The sequence below is a fragment of the Procambarus clarkii genome, chromosome 88 (genome assembly GCF_040958095.1).
Source record: "Procambarus clarkii isolate CNS0578487 chromosome 88, FALCON_Pclarkii_2.0, whole genome shotgun sequence".
In the NCBI taxonomy this organism is placed as follows: Eukaryota; Metazoa; Arthropoda; class Malacostraca; order Decapoda; family Cambaridae; genus Procambarus; species Procambarus clarkii.
Window position 1 is genome coordinate 19,143,440 of NC_091237.1, and position 20,976 is coordinate 19,164,415.

General features: G+C 43.0%; 1 protein-coding gene across 2 annotated transcripts in view; it reads right to left on the reverse strand.

The window, feature by feature from the left end:
- Positions 1 to 6,796: 6,796 nt before the first annotated feature.
- LOC123745804 (pneumococcal serine-rich repeat protein) overlaps positions 6,797 to 20,976 on the reverse strand; it is a 32,019-nt gene continuing 17,839 nt past the window's right edge. Inside the window, exons 2-5 of one of the 2 annotated variants that reach the window (XM_045726808.2) lie at positions 14,367 to 14,441; positions 10,999 to 13,905; positions 10,559 to 10,735; positions 6,797 to 9,294 (exon numbers count right to left, since the gene is read on the reverse strand). In XM_045726808.2, coding sequence (XP_045582764.2) covers positions 7,417 to 9,294; positions 10,559 to 10,735; positions 10,999 to 13,905; positions 14,367 to 14,441 — 5,037 coding nt within the window. In that variant the 3' untranslated portion in view covers positions 6,797 to 7,416. The remainder of the gene's footprint in view (positions 9,295 to 10,558; positions 10,736 to 10,998; positions 13,906 to 14,366; positions 14,442 to 20,976) is intronic. The other variant, XM_045726809.2, reaches the window with a different exon arrangement.

The following is a 20,976-nucleotide window of genomic DNA, read 5'->3' on the forward strand; positions in this document are numbered from 1 at the left end:
GCGTTAAACAGAGGCTACAGTTAAGGAATTGCGCCCAGTAAATCCTCCCCGGCCAGGATACGAACCCATGACATAGCGCTCGCGGAACGCCAGGCGAGTGTCTTACCACTACACCACGGAGACTGCTACAGTCTCCAAACGCATTTAATTGTTAATAACATCAATATATGTACTACGATGGTGCACATTGATGCTCTAAGTACTCTCTAAACAGAAGGATTGATTGAGATATTAAACCCAAAATTAACTCAAGGAAATTAGTTGATTGGATAACAAAATACTTCTGAAATAGTGAAATTTTTTAACACTTCTAACCTTTTATAAGATGTAACACACAGCAGTTGTCTTAATACACTGGCAACGAGCTTCTGATCCTCAATAATGTAAAATCATATACATTTTAAAAAGGCATCTTATAGATAAACGAGTTACACCAAAATTTTAAAGTTCTCAACTCGCATTATGAGAAAGAAAACGATTAAATGATCTTTGGCGAGGAGACTATTTCAAATCTTTGCCTCAACAATTGACACGTTTTAAATTCTTACAAATTCGGTGAAACATTCAAACATTTCCTGAATTTCTGATCGCAAATTCACCATTTAAGAATTATTTTAAGGTCCTGTCAATTAATTTCCTTGAATTAAATTTGGTATCAATATGTATGTGTGTGGGAATTTAGGTAGGCAAGCGCCTGTCTGTATTTCAAAGTATCACATGGATAAAAACTACAAGATCTTTATTAATTAGATAAACGTCTTTGGTCTGGTGTTAGAGATATTAGGCTTATATCGAGGGGCCCCCCCTAAGGTGGAACTATGCCCCCCCCCCCTTCCCCCAGGATGCAACCCAACAACAAACTAATTAACTCCAGGAGTACCTATTTATTGCAAGGTGAACAGCCGCATTTGGTGATAGGAAACGCTTCTGAACACTTCTTTTCCGCCTGGGATTCGAACCCGGAATTCCAGATTGCGAGAACGAACCAGACTGGACTGGAATTGTAAAGATAGAGGAAATACCTTTATATATTCTGTAGCCTCGGTACAGTGTATCCAAACATGTGTGTCGAGCGCTTCAGGAACAATTAATGTTTCACGTCAGTTTAATGGTCACAGCGTGACGGTAGATATACACGAAGGTACAGTGATGAAGTAGTATTATACTATTCAATAAAGGGTAATGTAACACGAGGAATATCTCCACTGAAAGAAGCACCTCACTTTTAGTTTAGTTCTGAGCTATGTTCGTTATCAATTTCGAAAAGAGATTCGAACATAGGAAGTGAGCAAGGTACAGTTCAAGAAAAATTCGAACGCCATCAGTTGTGCGTAACTGGCTACAATTAAGTGTTTTTTCTGTCATAATCAGGCAGGGAGGGGGCATGGGGGGGTGGATTAACAAGCATTTGTCCAGTGTTTATGAGAGTGAGATGAATTATTTGTTTAAATTACGCGGGTGAAGCAGTCAGAGAGGCGCGCTTCGAACACACGAAGTGAGTCAAGCATTTGACAAATGTGTTTGCTGGGCTGTGATGAACCTCCACTTGTAGCTCTCATTAAGAAAGACCAAAATGCTCGTTAGCGAGATCAACGGGAATTAACGAGCATTTGGCCTTTGTTAATGAGGTCGGGTTGGCACTTGGCTTCGAGTGGGTTCATCAGCGGGGGGCTTCGAACCTCGAAAGGGAACTCTGTCGACCCTTTACTTCCGCGGGTCACTGATGATTACTGATGGTTGTTCTGTGGTCTGAGTGACGGACACAGGTTACCAGAGACGAGCGTAGTTTAACTACTCGTTCCTTCTCTAGTAAGGACCTATAAAAGTGCACTTTGTTTATGTGAGGATTAAACGAGCCATCAGGACAGGAAAAGCTGCTTGTTCTGTACGTGGGTGTTGTCGTAGGCAGTGTTGGGTCAAGCACGCGCCCTCGTCTGACACCTGTAATCTAGGTACCTCAGCGCCCTCTTCGAGTGGCAAGGTAAGCAACTACTCGATCATCAAGTGTCACCTTCACCCAAGCTGTTTATAAATATATGGATTAAAATATGATTGATCAGGTGTTGACTTCTATATGATATATGAGGATTGAAATGTGTAAATTTATTTAATTAATTAATTAGTGCCCATAAATAATTCGCTTTCTTTCCATTACAGGTAAGGGACGGTTGATCATCGAGGGACTCAAATCCACCAATTTTTTAGGTATGTTCCTATTTCTGTATGGTTTTCATCGCTATGTTTTAAAGATTCAACAATCCCCAGGGAGAGAGGGACTTGCTGGCGTGCTAAACGTGCTTCTGTGGAGTCTTGTGTATGAGGTGGATGGACGCTCTATGATAACAGCCCTTGGGACGCGGTAGTTCAATAGACTCGTTGTGATTCTGGGTCATAAGTATTAAAATGAACACCAGTTGCTGCCGTATTATGATATCTGGTAATTATTCAAAGTTGTGAAAGGCGTCAATAAGTTGAATAACATTAATTTTAGATAAAAAGAAAAAATGCCCTTGTAAAAGGCTATTCCTAATTTTTTTTCAAATGTCTTTCTAGCTTCAAAGTCGCGTTGTTATGCTTAGAAACTTGTATTAGTATCGAAATCTCTAGCTTCTATAAACAAGTCTTTCTGAGCCTTTTGTAAGTTTTATAATTCTAGTTTGTTATTTGGTCTGCAAATATAAGTATCATATTAGTAGGTAACTACTTGTAAGTTACAAGTTTATTTACAATTTACAGCTCTTCACTCGAGCGACAAATGTTATGATTTGAACGAATCATTTACGAACAAAGCTTCTAATTCTAAATATAAGTTATCTTTGTTCCATGGTAAAATATGTCTTAAAAAATCCCATTTTTATATGATTTTGCGCAATGCGGTTGAATTAACTCTCTCAGGTTTTTCAATCTTTTATTTTAAGTGTTTAGAGTTGACTAACGAACACATTTGGGATCAAATTGGGTTGAAAGAATTATTTAACAATATTTATCAAATTAAAATTTAAGAGGCTATTTATTAAATTTTTGGAGAAATAGAATCATTCACATTTCGCAGCCTCAACATACTTGAATTTAATTTTGCACAGAAGGGATGAGTTTGTTGCACAGTGACATTCATCTTACAAAAGCCAGTAGTCCTGATAAAACCACTAATGCTTCATGAAGACGGATTTGTCTTTGAGTTTGAGGAGGCGATTTCACACTTAGAGAGGAACAGGGAGAGAGCTAGGTTTTCTCCTTTGTTTCTTTATTTGTCTTGTGTCATCAAAGAGAGGGTTTAAGGAGCTAGCTATAGTGTCATCGTCCAAAATCTTCATCTTCAACTCTCTGGACAAACCTTCGCGTTTGTCCAGGAGACTATGGAGTTGCGATCTTCTTGTCGGTCTGAAGTGACCTCTCCAGGGCGCAAAGCCAGGGTAGGTTGATATGGAGGAGAAGCTGTCACCCAAGCATCTAATATATATATATATATATATATATATATATATATATATATATATATATATATATATATATATATATATATATATATATATATATATATATATATATATACCAATATTCAGATGACAAATGTTTTGCTGGAATGCATTAGTTGAAATTAGCAGAGATTTATTTTATTGAAGACTGACGAGAAAAGTAAGCAATTTGCAAAATGCATTTCCTGGAATTGAAAACAATAATTTATCGTTTCAGTTTTGTCTGAATATATTTGCAATACATACGTTGTAAATAAATTCCTTCATCTATATCTATAATGGGAAATATCTGTCTGAGATTGAGGACCAGACACTTGGGGTAGCCCCACTCAACTTTGCACCATGATACCTGTGGGGTACACGCCCAACATGGTCCATTTGGGGTCATCATAATTTAAGAGGGAACAGTGTGCCATTGAACGTATGATAGACATCATGACTGATTTTGGCACTGGGCGCTAGCTACGCCTAGCTAAATATTTTGAAAATAATATTTCACTTTTTCTCATAGTAATATAAAACATTACGCACTGATCTGGGGAAAATTTACAAAAAATTCATCATGTTATGCCTCAGCATAAATAGGCAATTCTCCCACAGTTGCTAAACCAATGGGTAAACTGTTTAATATTTTGTTATACTTCATTAATCCTGAAAACATACTGACGGCGCCTTTGGTGTTATTAATGGTATTATAAGAGAATCAGACACTCTGGTCACTCCGTCCCATGACCCACGTGTTGACTGTTCCACCCTTTCCTGCAAAGAGCCAGTGACAGACATACTAGACTGTCTATATGTCTGCTTTCCGGCAATCTGTCTGTCGGTTTCTCTATCTGTCTCTGTTTTTTCCTGTATCACTCCATCTTTATCTGTCTCTTTGTGTGTTAGTTATGAAAAGATTTCCTCTTTATTTCTACATAGAAATTTACACGTTATTAGCCCAATTTGCCGAGCTTTACTAGACGTGAAAAGTAATAATTACAGTAAAGTTGTTACTCTTTTTTTTTCTCCCAGGTAATTAAGGTGATTAATTATCATGAGAAAATGCTAAACCAGTAAGACTGTACAGTATATGAAAGGATAAGAGCACGGATAGGAGGTCAGGATTACAGAAGGGATAGAAGGACTTGATAATACCAGGGATATTAGGATACGTGCTGGGGTATGGGGACAGTATAGGAGCTGGGATTTTTAGTGATTAATAATCCGGTTATGCAGCTGAGATAGTAGTAAATAATAATCTGGTTAGCAGCTGGGATAGTAAATAGTAATTCGGTTTAGTAGTTGAGATATTAAGGATTAATAATCCGGTTTAGCAGCACTGGGGAGCTCCTTCCCTGCACGGTTTATATATAGTCCGTTATCGATATAATTTATCCGGATAAGAAAAAGGGATTTAAGACACATCCCCCGCGGCACGCCACTCGTCTCGGCTCCAGTCCGTTCTCTCGATATGACACTCCGTAAAAAAGAACGACTGTTTGGCTTAACCAGAACCGTACGAAGCCGAAGCAACACACTTAACCTCTCGAGGCCGATACAGTGAAAATTTCAATACAACGGTGATTTATTTTTGATATTGCATAACGTTGCATTGCATTTTTATCCTCTGTATACATTCATTTATGTTACATTTGGACTTGATATCTATTGTGTGTGGGGGGGGGGGGGGGGGGTTAATCTGTATCTGGTGATTCGCCAATGGAAAATTTGTCTTGCAAAACAAAAAAACCGAGTCAGTGAACTGTAAAGCCGGAGGGATTTACATCAATCATCTCCTGGCTTGATTTCTAGTCAGGAACATTCATCATCATCAATACATTGATGCCTGTCAGCATCAATGGAGCAGATTATATCTAGGCAGAACCTGATGTGTGCTTTTTTTTTGGTCAAATAACCCAACCTGAGTCCATCTTTTAGTCATTTTGTTTCGGGATTTGTATAATTTATATATATAAAAACAAGATCTTTTTGGTAATTCGTGCACTTGGAAAGAGGGGAAATGAGGTGTGAAATATATATTTTTATGTTTGGAGTTGCTTGGTAGAGTCATACTATATCCTTGTGAAGATGTAATGTATGTTATTGTAGTGATACAATAACATACAGTGGTTAATGGTACAATACAGTTGTTAGAGCTGTTGAAGTGTTCAGTATTGTGTGTAATTCTTTGGGTGGCCTCAGCTTATCCTTCTCTCATCCTTGATACTATCCATTTCTCCTCTTCGCTTATACTATCCTCCCTTTTCCTCATCCCTTATATAAAATGCCCACTTATCCTCATACCTCACACTCTCTTTCCTTCTGCTTATTCCTTACACTATTCCCCCTCATCCATCCCTTACTCCCCAGATCCTTTACTTTTTTCTATTTTTTTTAAAAGAAGGTACTACCGGAGTTTAAATTTACGCTTCCACTTTTCACCTGCCGAAATACGCAGCAGTAGCGTATCAACCGATTATATTTAACAATTAGAAACTTCATTTCAAACTGATAGATGGAAGAAGATTTTTTTATGATATAAAAGTTATTTTCTCCCCCATTGTCGGGGACAGAAAACAAAAAATGTACTTTGGCTCACCGAAGTCCCACAACCGTTCCTTAACTCCGGGATGTTTATTTTTACTGCTAGGTGAATAGGAGGCATATCTTGAGGTTATCTTGAGATGATTTCGGGGCTTTTTAGTGTCCCCGCGGCCCGGTCCTCGACCAGGCCTCCACCCCCAGGAAGCAGCCCGTGACAACTGATTAACACCCAGGTACCTATTTTACTGCTAGGTAACAGGGGCATAGGGTGAAAGAAACTCTGCCCATTGTTTCTCGCCGGCGCCTGGGATCGAACCCAGGACCACAGGATCACAAGTCCAGCGTGCTGTCCGCTCGGCCGACCGGCTCCCTATCGGCATCAGATGAAAGGTAAAACCGTTTCTGTTCTTCCTTGCTATTGAACCCCCTCGATTGCGAGACGAGAGCGTAGACCACTCAGTTACTCCACACCCTGAAACTTAAGGTGTTTGTAAAGGTCCAATTTTGGCACGAAAGGTTTGTTAAAGGTGGCGATTAGCGTGGATTTCTGGTCGTTTAATTCGCTGATGATTGGGGGGAGGTGAGATCTTATGGGGGAGAGGGGGATGTCAGATCTGTTGTATGAGAGGGGAGGTGAAATCTATTTGGGGAGAAGGAGAGTGGAAGAGCTATTGGATAGGGGGGAAAATTTTAATGGGGTGAGAGAGAGAACGGTGAGAATCAAGGGGTGAGAGAGAGTGAGGGTGTAGGTTAGAACCTTTGGGGTTGAGAAAGGTGAGAAATGATACATATTTGCTTTCTTCATCTTTTATTATCACTTTATCGTATTACGTGAGAAAGAGAATTGTACAATAAATAAATATTTACCCTATGAGAGATGTCACTCTATAAATAATGAATATGACGTCACGGATTCGTAGTCTGTCAGTCATTCGTACAATGACTTCATGAGCATCTCAAATGTTGAATCAAACTACAGTCAGATCAAATGAATTAATGGATTAACAGATCATCAATGTTTACAGGAAAATTAAGAAGAAATTCAGGTTACGTTACCCACACCACCAAGCCCACACAGTATAGTTAGTGCAATGTAAGACATGTCGCAGAGTGGGGAAAATCAGGAAGAAAAGTCGAAGGAAAATCACTAAAATCCTAGCTGTTTGTTAGGGATAATTGAGACTACGACGGATCGTACAATTAACAGCTAAATTACTAAGAAAGATACTTTTAATTGCAGCTCGTGGAGTTGGGAATGGTTTCCGGTGTTACCTAAATATTAGTGAGCTTCCCTGAAAATTATTCACATATATTTAAATATTTGCGTATAACTATAATTTTCTAAGCTACTGGTAGTGAAACTTTCCGCTGGAAAAGGCTGTCACTCGTTTAAGTGACGCAAATGAATTGTTTAAGCCGATGACCTGTTGATGGTGACGGATCCAGTGGCTTCGTACTTGTGGTCTGCTGGAGTAAAGTGAGAGATAACATTGGAGGCTCTCTCCGGGGTCTTGACAGAGACTGTGCGAGTGAGAGCCAACTGGGAGGGGGATGCAGAAGGGGTACGTGGAGCAGCTTGGGCGGCAGGAGGACCGTACCCACGAGCTGGAACCGCCTGAGGTAGGGTACGTGGTGCGGGTGAAGCTGGGGCGCTTGGTGCGCTTGAGACACCACGATTTGCTGAAGAAGCTTGAGCTGACGAGGAGCCTCTGCTAATGCTGACGGATCCAGTGGCCTCGTACCTGTGGTCCGCGGGAAGGAAGTGAGAGATAACACTGGAGGCTCTCTCCGGGGTCTTGACGGAGACGGTGCGAGTGAGCGCCAGTTGAGACGCAGAAGGTTTCGGGGCTACAGAAACTGGTCTGGCAGGTGCTGGAGCAGGTACAGCGCGGACCTGGGCCACACTAGAGGAAGCCTGGACTTTAGGCGCTCTGTTGATTGTGACAGATCCGGTGGCCTCGTATCTGTGGTCAGCAGGAGTAAAATGTGATATAACATTGGAGGCTCTTTCGGGCGTTCTGACAGAGACCGTACGGGAAAGTGCCAACTGAGATGACCCAGCAGTTGAAACGGCTGGTTTGCTGAAGGAGACAAGGGCAGGCTGTGCAGGTGCCGTGGACACAAAGACAGACCTCGCGGGTCCACTGGATGCCCGTCTTGAAGAGTCGATATTAACGCTTCCAGTTGCTTCATAAATATGTTCAGCGGGAGTGAAGTGTGAGATCACACTTGACACTCGTTGAGGGGATTTGACTGAAACAGAGCGTGAGAGAGACGCACCAGCTGACGATTGACTGCCAAATGCTGATCCTCCGCTGGTAGATCCTGAGGAGAAGCTGCTAGATGATGATCTTCGTTGGCCTGACGCAGAGGAGAATCCACCGAATGAACCAGAGGATCCAGAACTTGAGGATACGCTGCTAAATGACGAGCTCTGGCTTTCTTCAGATGAATTATCGGATTCTTCTTGTTCAGCTCCACGGCCAGATGCGCTTGCGAATCTAGAGGATGAGCCACTTGATGAAGACCCAGTCGAGCCTGATCTACTTGCAGCTCCACCAAAACTGCTGGAGGAGGAGCCAGAAGCAGCTGCAGAGCCAGAAGCAGCGGCAGAGCCAAAAGCCGCGGCAGAGCCAGAAGATGCTGCAGAGCCAGAGAAGGCTGAAGATCCAGAAGATGCTGATGATCCCGAGAAGCTACTTGATCCAAATCCAGATGACTGAGAAGATGAAGAACTTGAAGATCCAGATGTAATGGCACCAGATCCAGAAGAGAAACCACTAGATGAAGCACGGATGGACCCCGAACCTGATTCTTGTTTTGAAGAGAAGCTGCTCCCTGAAGTCTTCAAGCTCTGAACATCAGAGCCAGCGGAGGCTCCACTAGCAAATGCTTTGGATACAGCAGAGCGTTGACCATCCGACTGACCGAAGCCGCATAGAATTGAGCCTGAAGGTATCGGGAGAGTGCGTGAGCCGGCAGTGCCATATTCACGAACAATTCGGAAGCCGCACAAGTGACTAGCAGGGCCTAGAGAAACTGCTGGCCTGGACGACGAAGACTGTGACCTCGTAACTTTCTCAGCCTCTGCCAAAGAGTTGGCAAAAGTGATCGATGCACTCTCATCATAGTTCATGTTTTCTTCGGATTCGTAATCGTTGTTGACTCCGGAAACTGCGAAGTCAGCAAGTCGGGTGATACCCTGGTTCGAGAAGATCGTTGCTGGAGCAAAGATGTCTGCTTCGACGGGCTTGAGGGCGATACCAGAGTCCTTGCGGGTCACCTTCACCTGTAAAGATTGGCAGGAGAGTTAGACACAACGGCTAGTGAAAGGAAGCGGGTCAAGTGGGAATCTCAACTGCGATGGCGGGAACCATATCACCTGAAAATAGTTTTTTCTTGTCTTCTTGGGGAGTCGGTCAAAATGTTTTAAAAATAGCTAATACCATGTTACCCTCTCTTTTGGAGGATTACATGCACACACTCACACATATATATACACACATACTAAAAATGTATTATTAATACATTTTCACTGTACCTTATTTTACTGCTCATCGATTAACACTAAGAATTATTTCAAATATAGAATATTGGCACACACTTTACCATAATTTGGCCATCAGTCTTAAAGCGTTCCTCGGTGTCTGGGAAAACTCTCCAGCACGACTTCAGAGAACTGATCGAGCTCTGAACTTTGCTCATCTGAGGACCGTCAGACTTTACTTATGACGGTGAGGAAGGCAGTTCCTCTTCATTATCAAGAAGTAATGATTTAACCAATATTTCATGCCTAGTATTTGAGAAAAAAATTATGATTTACAGAACGTAATGGGAGTTGATGGAACTGAGTTATCTCTCTCTCTCTCTTGAAAGAGCACTGCTCTATCAATCTGTCATTCCTCAAGATCCTAAAGGGCAATTCCTGAATCAATTTGTCACTTCACAAGGCCACCCCCCCCCCTCCCCTAAGGCCCTTCGTTGTATCTATCAGATACTCCCCAGACAATCTGAGAAGACGCCATCTACCGGTGACATTACAAAGCTGCAACAAACATGTATAATAACTGCGTCATTAATATCTTACCTGACTCTCATCCCTTCCATCAAGTCAAAAAAATTACATATTTTTATATTTTGCATAGAAATATATTTTTTTTAAATTTGTACTGGTATATATAGTTTTACTCAACAAGTGAGGGGGTATTGTTCGATGTCCATGAGTGGAACTTGTTTTGAATGGTGTTCAAACACCTGTTCAGAGTACAGGGACTTAAAGCCATCTTGTAATTGTATTGTACAAAGCCAAGATATAGAGAATGGGAATGAGTTTGAAGCTCTCAGAATTTTAGGAAATAAGGAAATAATGAAAAAGAGAAATTGTATATAGAGTTAACTTTCCTCGTTTAACAAGAGCAAAGGCATGGCAAGGAGCTTTTCTTTAATGAACTCTTTTTTTTTTTATTTTTTGGTTTAAAGATTTAAAGACAAAGAAATGTGAGAGTTGGAGAGAAGGAGGTCGGGGGCTATACTGAGCCTCCTGCAAGGTGTACCTGGTAGCCTTTAACAGGGTGAGCAATGTAGGAGTAGTTGTATAAGTAGGCGTCAGGGAGCAAGACAGTGTACCAGCCATAGGTAATGCCATCAGCTCCCACCCACTCATCTCGACTCTGGTAATTTGTGGTGTCGTGATCCTCCACTCGCACGCTGAAGCTGTATGGGTCTGAGCCCTGGGAATACAAGCAGGTTAGTTTGTACAATATGTTTCGAAATTATGTTTTTATTTTTTTTTAAAGTATTGCATATAGATGCTACCTCGTTTAGGCCAATAGACCTTCTGCAGTTTCCATAATTATGTTCTTATGCATAAAGTAGAACTGTATATTCGTTGTTGATGGATCCGTCATCTGTCCTCTGTCTCAAACTCTCCATAATTAATATATTACTAAATGCATATAGGCTAAGTTTTTACTTTCTTTAAACGAATACTTACGCTTGTACTGTCAGCTTGTCTTGTTCGGGCATCCTGAGTAATTTTAACGCCGGATCTAGCTGCATCGGCTCTGAACGCCTCCAACTCGGCCAACAGGTCAGCCGAAGAAACGGAGCTTCCTCCCTCATACGGAGCGGCTAGACGGTATGTGAAGGACTGAGATGATCCCGAGGATGAAGATGATGATGATGACGCCTGAGAACGTTGGGCTGCTGCTGCTGCTGCTTCCTGAGACCGCCTGGATGCTGCTGCTGTTTCTGCTGCTGCTGCTGCCTGAGAACGCCTGGATGCTGCTGCTGCTGCCGCTGCTGCTTCCTGAGATCGCCTGGATTCTGCTGCTGCTGTTTCTGCTGCGGCCTGAGAACGCCTAGATGCTGCTGCCGCTGCTGCTGCTGCTGCTGCTGCCTGGGAGCGTTGAAATTCTGCTGCTGCAGCTGCAGCTGCCTGGGAACGTTGTAATTCTTCTGCTGCTGCTGCTGCTGCTGCTGCCGCCTGCGAGCGTTGAAATTCTGCTGTCTGAGATGAAGATGAGGCTGATGCTTGTCTGGTTGAGCTAGTTGACACCTGTCCATAGCCACTGCCTGATGCTTGCCCACTGGCACTAGCATACGATTGACCGCTGCCACCCCCTGATGCTAGGCCAAAGGCACTAGATGAGAGCCTGGAAGCACCTGCAGATGACAGTCGACCAGATCCACCTGCGGATTTGGAAATAGTGACAGATCCAGTGGCCTCGTACTTATGTTCTGCAGGAGTGAAGTGCGAGATAACATTGGAGGCCCTCTCTGGCGATTTGACAGAAACAGTTCGGGTGAGATCCAATTGAGAACCAGAACCTGAAGCAGCAACAGCAGCAGCAGCAGCAGGTTGGGCAGTAAAAACGGCTTGAGTAGGAGCTGGAACAGCTCGAACTGGAGCAGCTGGAGCTGGGGCAGCAGGAGCAGCTCGAACTGGAGCAGCTTGAACCTTTCGACCACCGGATCCGCTGAGGAAAGCTTGACTTGCTGAAGAAGTTTGAGCTGATGAGCCTCTTGTAATGACGACAGATCCAGTGGCATCGTACCTGTGGTCTGCAGGAGTGAAGTGAGAGATAACATTGGAGACTCTCTCCGGGGTCTTGACGGAGACGGTGCGTTTGAGAGCCAACTGAGAGGCAGAAGCAGAAGCAGCAGGTCGAGCAGCAAAGGCGGCTTGAGCGGGTGCTGAAACACTAACGGGAGCAGCTGGAGCTGGGGCAGGAGCAGCTCGAACTGGAGCAGCTGGAGCAGGGGCAGCTTGAACCTTTCGACCACCGGACCCGCTTAGGAAAGCTTGACTTGCTGAAGAAGTTTGAGCTGATGAGCCTCTTGTAATGACGACAGATCCAGTGGCATCGTACCTGTGGTCTGCAGGAGTGAAGTGAGAGATAACATTTGAGACTCTTTCTGGGGTCTTGACGGAGACGGTACGGGTGAGAGCCAATTGAGAGGCAGATCCTGAAGCAGATGCAGCAGGTCGAGCAGCAAAGACAGCTTGAGCAGGTGCTGAAACTCGAACTGGAGCAGCTGGGGCAGGGGCCACAGGAACAACTCGAACTGGAGCAGCTGGAGCAGGAGCAGCTTGAATACTTCGTGCACCGGATCCACTGAGGAAAGCTTGACTTGCTGAAGAAGTTTGAGCTGATGAGCCTCTTGTAATGACGACAGATCCAGTGGCATCGTACCTGTGGTCTGCTGGAGTGAAGTGAGAGATAACATTTGAGACTCTCTCTGGGGTCTTGACGGAGACGGTACGGGTGAGAGCCAATTGAGAAGCAGAAGCAGAAGCGGCAGGTCGAGCAGCAAAGACAGCTTGAGCAGGTGCTGAAACTTTAACTGGAGCAGCTGGAGCTGGGGCAGGGGCTGCAGGAACAGATCGAACTGGAGCAGCTTGAATACTTCGTGCACCGGATCCACTGAGGAAAGCTTGACTTGCTGAAGAAGTTTGAGCTGATGAGCCTCTTGTAATGACGACCGATCCAGTGGCATCGTACCTGTGGTCTGCTGGAGTGAAGTGAGAGATAACGTTGGAGACTCTCTCTGGGGTCTTGACTGAGACGGTGCGCTTGAGAGCTAACTGCGAGGCAGAAGCAGAAACAGCTGGTCGAGCAACAAAGACGGCTTGAGCAGGTGCTGAAACACGAACTGGAGCAGCTGGGGCTGGGGCAGCAGGAGCAGCTTGAACCTTTCGACCACCGGATCCGCTGAGGAAAGCTTGACTTGCTGAAGACGTTTGAGCTGATGAGCCTCTTGTAATGACGACCGATCCAGTGGCATCGTACCTGTGGTCTGCTGGAGTGAAGTGAGAGATAACATTGGAGACTCTCTCTGGGGTCTTGACCGAGACAGTGCGCTTGAGAGCTAACTGAGAAGCAGCAGGTGCTGATACTCGAACTGGAGCAGCTGGAGCAGGAGCAGGGGCAGCTGGAGCAGGAACAGATCGAACTGGAGCAGCTTGAATACTTCGTGCACCGGATCCGCTGAGGAATGCTTGACTTGCTAAAGAAGCTTGATGTGACGAACCTCTGTTAATGACGACAGATCCAGTGGCATCGTACCTGTGGTCTGCAGGAGTGAAGTGAGAGATAACATTGGAGACTCTCTCAGGGGTCTTGACTGAAACGGTGCGGGTGAGAGCTAATTTGGAAGCTGAGGGAGAAGATGCCCTGGCTGCAGGAACTGGACTGGACGGAGCGCCGTAAGTTTGCGCCGGTGATGGACTCGGAGGCTTGACAGATGCCCGAGGCAAACTTGCCGCCGAAGTTGCTGACGGAGCCCTGTCAATGACAACACTCCCGGTTGCTTCGTATCGGTGGTCGGCAGGGGTGAAATGTGAGATGACGGTCGAGACTCTCTCTGGTGTTTTGACACTGACTGTTCGAGCGAGTACCTAGAAAACAAGATTTGGTTAGCGATAACTTGATTTTGTATTATTAAAATTAGGAGATAAGGGAAAGCATGACTAGTTACTTTTAATGTTATATTGTTTTGAAATTAAGGAAATTATTGTTAGGTGACTGTGGGAGTAGACAGTAGAGTCATACTTCCATACAATACCAGCCACACCACACCCCCACCCCACCATACCAGCCACACCCCCACCTCACCATACCAGCCACACACCTCACTGCACCATACCAGCCACACACCTCACTGCACCATACCAGCCACACCCCACTACACCATACTGGAGTAGCCACACCCCACCCCACCATACCAGCCACACCCCACCCCACCATACCAGCCACACCCCACTACACCATACCAGCCACACCCCACCGCACCATACCAGCCACACCTCACTGCACCACACCAGCCACACCCTACTAACCACCTCCATCCCCACCATACCTGAGTGGAGCCCCCAGAGGAAGGCAGCTTGTCCGCCAGCCCGCAGGCGGCCAAGCTAACCACAAGGACCACAATCTGAAAGAATAAAAATACATTTACAATTCAGAGAATCATATTAATTAGGAGAAATTTACATAAGAACATAAGAACAAAGGTAACTGCAGAAGGCCTATTGGCCCATACGAGGCAGCTCCTATCTATAACCCCCCAATCCCACTCATATACTTTAGACTAACATTAGCAACAAAATACCCAAGGGGAATAACTCTTCATTGCCAATGTGTATTAATACTTGTACATGATGCAACCCACAACAGTTGATTAACTCTTGATTAAATAAAAACATTGAGGCCGCTTAATAGGATCAAACTCGAGTTCCTGGACTCCCAAAAGCTCACGCACTATACCGACTTGACCACGATGTGGAGGATATTGTAGTGTGGGTCTATGTTTGTAGGAATATTACCTCGGGGATACCTGTGTTGACTTACCTAACTGTTTAACCAAGTGGCCTGGACGGTAGAGCGACGGTCTCGCTGCATTACAGATCCGCGTTCAATCTCCGACCTTCCAAGTGGTTGAACACCATTCCTTTCCCCCGTCCCATCCCAAATCCTTATCCTCATGTCTTTCCTTTCAACCTTACCTGACCTTTCAACTATAACAGCAGTCCCCTTGGCGAAGTGGTAAGACACTCGCCTGGGGTTTCGCAAGCGCTTTGGCCCGGGTTCGTATCCTGGCCGGGGAGGATTTACTGGGCGCCAATCTTTAACTGTTGCCTCTGTTCACCCGACAGTGAATGGGTACCTGGTTGTTAAACGATTTGGCGGGTCGTATTCCGGGGAAAATTAGGATTAAGACCCTGCCCAAAACGCTATGAATGCTAGTGGCTGTACAAGAATTAAGAACTCTTGAATATATACGTAAATATAAATAAAAATGTAGCTTGCTAATTGTTAAGAAAACTAAGAAAGTAAATTAGATTTTAGCTTTGTTTTGTAAGATTAAATATTCTTAATTTTCCAATAGAGCATTGTAATTTTTTCGGCCATTCAAACTGTTAATTAATTTGGCATAGCACAATGTTTATGGTGTTGAGAAAAGGTTTAATACAAATGAGCACAATAAGGCGAAAATTAGCTCACGTGCTGATGAAATCAACACACACGCGTTGAACAAATTAACACATAAGATTAGCAAATGTGCAAATGAGAAGGGCAGGAAAACACACACACACACACACACACACACACACACACACACACACACAGTTAATCATCTCACGTAATGTAGCCATTTCAGTAAGTTATCACCTCCAGTAAAGTAACAGCCTTCAGACTTATGAAAGCTGTTATTTCATGAAATTATGACTCTATTCCCACGTTTCATATAGCAATTACCACATGTAACACATCAATTAGTACCACAACATGATGCATCAATTAGTATACATGTTACATCAATTAGTGACACAATACATCAATTACTGACTCAGTGTAATGCATCAGCCATCACGTGATACATCAATTAATAACACAAGTGATACACTAATTAGTGAGAACTAATGCATCAATTACCACACACACACACACGATGTACAGCATGACACACGTGTTTTGAACACGTTGTTCCGGACAAGATGCTCTAAAGATCACACAATCGCGGACAGGATAACGAGCGAAATATACTACATTAAGGTGTCCATATGACACGTAATGTCCAATTAGCCCGCTCTGTCCAATTACGGAACGTGATGCCCAATTGCCTCTTAAAGCAAATGGTAAACACTCATCCAATTACCAAACACACAACGTACCAATTAGCACACGTAATACGAAAGCCTCCTTCAAGCGCAGGATAAATAATATCCAATTATTTTACCTCTGATAATTTTTAGAGTTTTGGTTTTTAATGGTTTTTTAATTTGGAACCATTTAGTAAATTATGTTTTTTTTTAATTTGGAGCTATTTAATAATTTTTTTTTTCATTTGGAGCTATTTAATAAAATATGCTTTTTAATTTGGAGCCATTTAATAAAATATGCTTTTTAATTTGGAGCCATTTAATAAAATATGCTTTTTAATTTGGAGCCATTTAATAAAATATGCTTTTTAATTTGGAGTCATTTAATAAAATATGCTTTTTAATTTGGAGCCATTTAATAAAATATGCTTTTTAATTTGGAGCCATTTAATAAAATATGTTTTTTCAGGTTATGCAACAGTTTTGGCATTGTTAGCCTTAAGCATATAATATTATTATTATTATTAATGATGACAATTTAAATAGTATTAACAATGAAAATCATCACACTGCACATACTGAACATACTCAACACTGAACATACTCAACACTGAACATACTCAACACTGAACATACTCAACACTGAACATACTTAAAACTGAACATACTCAACACTGAACATACTCAACACTGAACATACTCAACACTGAACATACTTAAAACTGAACATACTCAACACTGAACATACTAAACACTGAACATACTCAACACTGAACATACTCAACACTGAACATACTTAAAACTGAACATACTCAACACTGAACATACTCAACACTGAACATACTCAACACTGAACATACTTAAAACTGAACATACTCAACACTGAACATACTCAACACTGAACATACTCAACACTGAACATACTCAACACTGAACATACTTAAAACTGAACATACTCAACACTGAACATACTCAACACTGAACATACTTAAAACTGAACATACTCAACACTGAACATACTCCAAAAATACAGAACGTACCCAACATACTGAATAACCCCAACGCAAAATAAAGCAGTTTAAGAATCACTCTCACATTGGGGTTACAAATTCGCAAAAAGGCGTTACATAAAGTGACTTTCACCTTATTGAAGGACGCGGAGTGGTCGGCGTAGCTACTTGCTGGGAGTGAGGGAGTGAGGGAGGGAATGTAGAGTCCAAACAGGGAGGAATAATGAGGTAGGGAGTAGAAGGTTATCGGTGGATGAATTGAGAGGAAACAGAGAGGAAGAGGAGGATAGATGATACAGAGTATGATGTATATAGAAAGGGGGGATAAGTGAAGATTGACTAGGGTAAGGTAAGTGGGTGAATGCGAGGGAAGGTAAGGGAGAGGGGGGAGTGAATGGGCTCTCTGGGGATGGGTAATAGTTGTGGGTTGCAGCTTAGGGAAGGTCACCAGTTGCCTCAAGCCCACGGGACACCTTGAGAATAAACAGGTTACCCACATTACTTATATAATTTAAACACGATTTACACACACGAGTGCGTGTGTGCGCTCATTAGTTGTGCTTGCGTGGGGGGTTGAGCTCTGGCTCTTTGGTCCCGCCTCTCAACTATCAACCGGTGTGCAGATTCCTGAGCCTATTGGGCTCTATCATATCTACATTTGAAACTATGTATGGAGTCAGCCTCCACCACATCACTGCCTAATGCATTCCATCTGTTAACTACTCTGACACTGAAAAAGTTCTTTCTAACGTTCTTGTGGCTCATTTGGGTACACAGTTTCCACATGTGTCCCCTTGTTCACGTACTAATCTGTGTGTGTGTATTTTTCTTGACAAACAAATTGTTTAATTTGCCTCATTACATAAAGTAATATGAGTCTTACACCCTTATAATCTACAGTCTCAGCTTCGTTAATTAAATAAATCTTACTCCAGATGATTGAGATTAAGCCACCCAAGAGGTGGCACGGGCATGAATAGCCCGTAAATCTGATTCCACTTTGAACACTATATAATAGATCTAATTCCATCTACTTGCTAATTAACCCCTTTTGAACGATATCATGAGACTCTCAAGACTATATTGATAAAACTTAAACTTTATCCGCTAATTCTCTAAACTGCTTTCGTCGCTACAATCGTAATATTTTTTTTAGGTTTTGAGTTTCATAATTATTTAAAAACGAGTAAGATACGCGAATCAGCCTTCCTCCTCCCAAAGTTCCCTCCGCTCAGGGTCTAATTACCTCTAAATTATCGGTAATTGGCTACCATGATAATTACAGAGGGAGAGAAGAATGCGAAATTAAAATCACCTTAATCCTTTTTGGGCAGTGAACTCGCTTGAACTTAGCGAAACCATTAAGGCTTCGCTAATTATACGAAAGGCTTGATCAAGCAGCAGAAACCGCGTCATTACGTCAGACGTGCGCGCGCTAATACTTCAAACGGACGACTTATTTTATTTTTATTTTTTTAAGCGTAATATATTAGTAGTTTTAGATGTTATTGTTGTTAAAGATTTAGCTACTCAGGACGAAGTGTCCATGTAGCACGGGCTATGGTGAGCCCGTAATTGAGTTTGGCTATACATGATAACCTTTTTCCTGTGATTGTTTAGATAACGTGGGGCATGTATGTGTGGCTAACGCCCCCACGTTACCAAAAACGTGGTGCGATAAACGAACTGCTCGCTTAGCTGGCTGAGCTTAGCTGGCTGAGCTTAGCGAGCTCAGAGTGCGCTAATCAGGGTGTTTTACAATGATCTTCTTGAGGTTATCTTGAGATGATTTCGGGGCTTTTAGTGTCCCCGCGGCCCGGTCCTCGACCAGGCCTCCACCCCCAGGAAGCAGCCCGTGACAGCTGACTAACACCCAGGTACCTATTTTACTGCTAGGTAACAGAGGCATTGGGTGAATAAACTTTGCTCATTTTTCTCGCCGGCGCCTGGGATCGAACCCAGGACCACAGGATGACAAGTCCAGTGTGCTGTCCGCTCGGCCGACTGGCTCCCCCTTACGGTCTTACGGCCATTCTCTCCCGTCAATGGCTGAGCTGCGTCACTAAATGACGACTCTTGCCTGTCAATGACCTGCCCGTCCTCCTAAAGTTTCCCAACGTCAAGAAAACGGACTATTTAAAGTGGTCTCTCCTACTCTACCAGAGGACCCAAAACAGAAAACGGGTACCGTACGTCACTTTCGCTTTCGCTTACATTTTCTTGTACGACATTTTTTGGCCCTTATGTAACGCCTACGAGCGAAATGCGACGTTGTAAGAGGACGAGTTGCAATGCCTCATGGCAACCTTTCCCCGTCAATGCCAAAGAGGAAGAGGCAGGAAGAGAAGGACTATATGAAGAAACAGATAATAAATAAGGAATAGGACAGAGTTGTGAAGACAAAATAGCCACAAAGTTGACAGTAAACAGCCATTCCAAAATCTTAACCCGTATAAAAAGCTTCGTAACTTCCCGTCTCTTAAGTTCCTCACAAGTTAATCACAGTAACTTAACTTCATCTCCTAAGCGACCAGAGTGTTTCCTGGGCCTCATAACTCATGAAACACTCCCAGCATATGCTTAATTATGTTATTAACTCGTCTCGGAAGGGGGACCCACTTCTCATGGCATGTCCCCATTAACTAATGGCACTTATTTCTCATCTGAGGTCTGTTGCTACTGTCCTCAGCACCTGATGGAATGATCTAAGGTCTGCTGCTATCCTCAGCATCTTCATATTAATTGATATGAGGTCTGCAATTGTCCTCGGTTGATCATGCATTCATCAGTTGCTTTCTCAACAAGTTTAGGATCCCGACTCGGCGATCGGTGGAGCTTCCCTTGACCTGTTATCAATGCATATTTTATGGATGTAAGCCAAGCCCCTGGAACTGGTCTGGTCTTGCTCAATCTTTTTTCAGGGGGACTTGGGGGATGATACTCTTGAGTTAGTCTTGTGTGTTTCTCGTTGAATTATCTTCTGTGACTCGGCAATTTCAGTCGACTGATACTGAGTTAGCTGAAGGGATGGTTTTATAATGGTAACATTAATAGTTTAAGGAACCTGATATCTCAATAGCGTCTAGACACACACACACACACACACACCAGCTGCATTCGGAACTTTATACACCTGCTGCATGGCTAACTTCACACACACCTGCTGTGGCCAGTTGTGAGTCATGTGTACAATTACCACAGAACTTGATGCCTCTGAAACCTCTGGCATTTAAATTCAGGTTATTTGTATTGAATTCCAGCTTCCTTTCTCCAGCCTATTTTATTTTCAGCCTACTGTATTTTTACCTACTTTTTCTTCAGCCTACTGTATTTTTACCTACTTTTTCTTCAGCCTACTGTATTTTTACCTACTTTTTCTTCAGCCTACTGTATTTTTACCTACTTTTTCTTCAGCCTACTGTATTTTTACCTACTTTTTCTTCAGCCTACTGTATTTTTACCTACTTTTTCTTCAGCCTACTGTATTTTTACCTACTTTTTCTTCAGCCTACTGTATTTTTACCTACTTTTTCTTCAGCCTACTGTATTTTTACCTACTTTTTCTTCAGCCTACTGTATTTTTACCTACTTTTTCTTCAGCCTATTTCTGTCTTGTCCCGGAGAGGAAGGTAATCTCCGCTCAATTTTGTGAGACTGGGTCGTGAAGACCTCGTCCCCTCCCCCCCCCCCCCCTCTCCCCTCCCCAGAAAAAAAATTAATCTGCTTTCAACAAATTTATTTATTAGAAACTCGAAAGGAATTATATTGTTGTTTCTCACTGAACATTTAAATCTCGTTTTACATAAAAAACAATTGTTATAATTGTTTTTTTGTTTTTTATGTAATTGTTTATTTT